The sequence below is a fragment of the Cynara cardunculus genome (genome assembly GCF_001531365.2).
Source record: "Cynara cardunculus var. scolymus isolate 2C chromosome LG 11, CcrdV1, whole genome shotgun sequence".
Lineage (NCBI taxonomy): Eukaryota > Viridiplantae > Streptophyta > Magnoliopsida > Asterales > Asteraceae > Cynara > Cynara cardunculus.
The window spans coordinates 9,984,767-9,987,001 of NC_037538.1; the positions used below are offsets into that span (position 1 = coordinate 9,984,767).

General features: G+C 35.7%; 1 protein-coding gene across 1 annotated transcript; it reads left to right on the forward strand.

Moving 5' to 3' along the window:
- Positions 1-208: 208 nt before the first annotated feature.
- On the forward strand, positions 209-2,235 carry LOC112521097. Its single transcript, XM_025129773.1, has 4 exons — positions 209-390; positions 486-683; positions 927-1,142; positions 1,553-2,235. The coding sequence occupies exons 1-4, from the start codon at positions 388-390 to the stop codon at positions 1,802-1,804; spliced, it is 669 nt and encodes a 222-aa protein (XP_024985541.1). The 5' UTR covers positions 209-387; the 3' UTR covers positions 1,805-2,235.

A 2,235-nucleotide genomic window follows, 5' to 3' on the forward strand; every position in this document is an offset into this window, starting at 1 on the left:
TATTAAGATAATTAATAATGTTATTTGACATTAAATATTTACTTCATTGACTTTTTTTAATCAGAAATGAAAACATTTATTACAATAAAATTTAAAAATATCTAATAATTACTACAATTACAAGAATATTAATTCGTAAATGATGAAAAATATTTGGTTAAAAAATTGGAAATAAAAAGGAAAGAGGGAGGTGGGTTCTTTTAGGTTTCGATGTGTATGAGCGGATAAGAACGAACCACCCCTCTCTTTCACCCTCACTTTTTTTCCTACAACTATCCTTGCATTCATCGCCGCTTCGTTTTCTAAAACCCCATTCAAATCTTTTTCATCACCCTCAAACTGGAAACCAACTTTGTTCGTGAAATCAAACCTAAGAACCGACGAATTATGGTAAGTTTATGTGATATTTGATTCATTTTGTTTCAAGTGTGTGTTTGATTTGTTTTGTTGTTCAGTTTTTGAATTGTGGGTTGATGATAATGTAGGGTGTGGGAGGACCTGTTGAAGAAGAAAACAAATGGCCGCCATGGTTGAAACCTCTGCTTCGTGAGAGCTTCTTTGTTCAATGCAAATTGCATGCTGATTCACACAAATCCGAATGTAATATGTACTGTTTGGATTGCATAAATGGCCCTCTGTGTTCACTGTGTCTCAATCGTCATGAGGACCACCGCGCCATTCAGGTATTACTTCTTCATGCTTTTTAACCATTTTTGAATTCCAACATCTCTATTCCCAATAACACCTTTTTCCAACGAATTTTGAATTTCTAAACAAATTCCATTTGATCATCTGGGTTTTACCCAATTCGAATACAATCATCTGGGTTCTCACCAAATTTGACTTTTACTCGGTTTTCTTAACCAATTTTGAAATTTTGTTTTTCTTCTATATTGGGGGTAATCGTTTTTGTGATTAATTTGCAGATACGGAGATCATCATATCATGATGTGATTAGGGTATCTGAGATTCAGAAGTTCTTGGACATCAGTTCAGTTCAGACTTACATTATCAACAGTGCAAAGGTTGTGTTCTTGAACGAACGACCACAGCCAAGGCCAGGCAAAGGTGTTACAAACACTTGTGAAGTTTGTGAGCGTAGCCTTCTCGATTCATTCCGATTCTGTTCACTTGGCTGCAAGGTAAATATCATCAATTTAATTTGGGGGAAAATGCTGAATTTGATTTACAAATGTCATTTCCGCTTTAAATTGGTTCACCTACTCCTCTGTTTCGTGGTTGACTTGAGGTCTTTATGTGTATTCCCCTGAATGGTGGTCACTCGCCATTATTTCTGATTACCTTTTTCTATTGGGTGATGATTGGACATGGTTTTAATTTCAACCATGGAACTGGGTCTTTGTGGGTTTTTTTGAAGATGATCACAAATTTGACTTTTTGATGACCACCATGAGTGGGAATATTATGCCAATATGGAGATTGAATGATTGATTGTTTGAAGTTCAATGAAAAAATCCAAATGAGATTCTTTTTTTCCTTTTTTGCATATTTTCTTGATTATTGAATGAATTCATGTTCATGATGGGCACAGATTGTTGGGACGTCCAAGAATTTCGAAAGGACGATGAAGATTTCGCCGGAGAAGAAGCATCTGATAATGGCGGTGTCTGATTCAGAGGATTCATACAGCAGTGGCAACCATCTTCGGCAGCGGAATAACACCAGAATTCAAAGCTTTACTCCGTCAACGCCACCTCCGACCGCCGCAAGCTTCAGAACAGCAAAGAGGAGAAAGGGTATTCCCCACAGAGCACCAATGGGAGGACTAATCATAGAATGTTAAACCAACCAGTCAAACCAGTCCCTAAGCTTTTACTTAATTACTCAAAGGTCCCTCTTTTACCAACTCCTTATCAAATCCAACCACTCCTCACATTTCCAAAACACAAGTGCTTTTTACCTTAAAAAGCCTGTGTGTGGAATTACCCTTTAAGCCTTGTATTTTGTACAAAGAAGCAGCATATAGGATATAGTAATGGAATAGACACTCTTGGAATAGAAGGGCAAAATTGTAAAAAGACTAAAAAAATAAGGTTTGAAAATGTCAAATATTTGGGCTATAGAATAAGCTTTTCATTTTTTTTTCTTTTGTTTGAAAATGTAATTATGGTGTTATTGTATGGTTTAGAAGGATATGAATGATGCCAATGTACTCTTATGAAATATAAAAAAAGTGAAGCCTATAATGGGAATAAATAAGTTGTATATTTACTT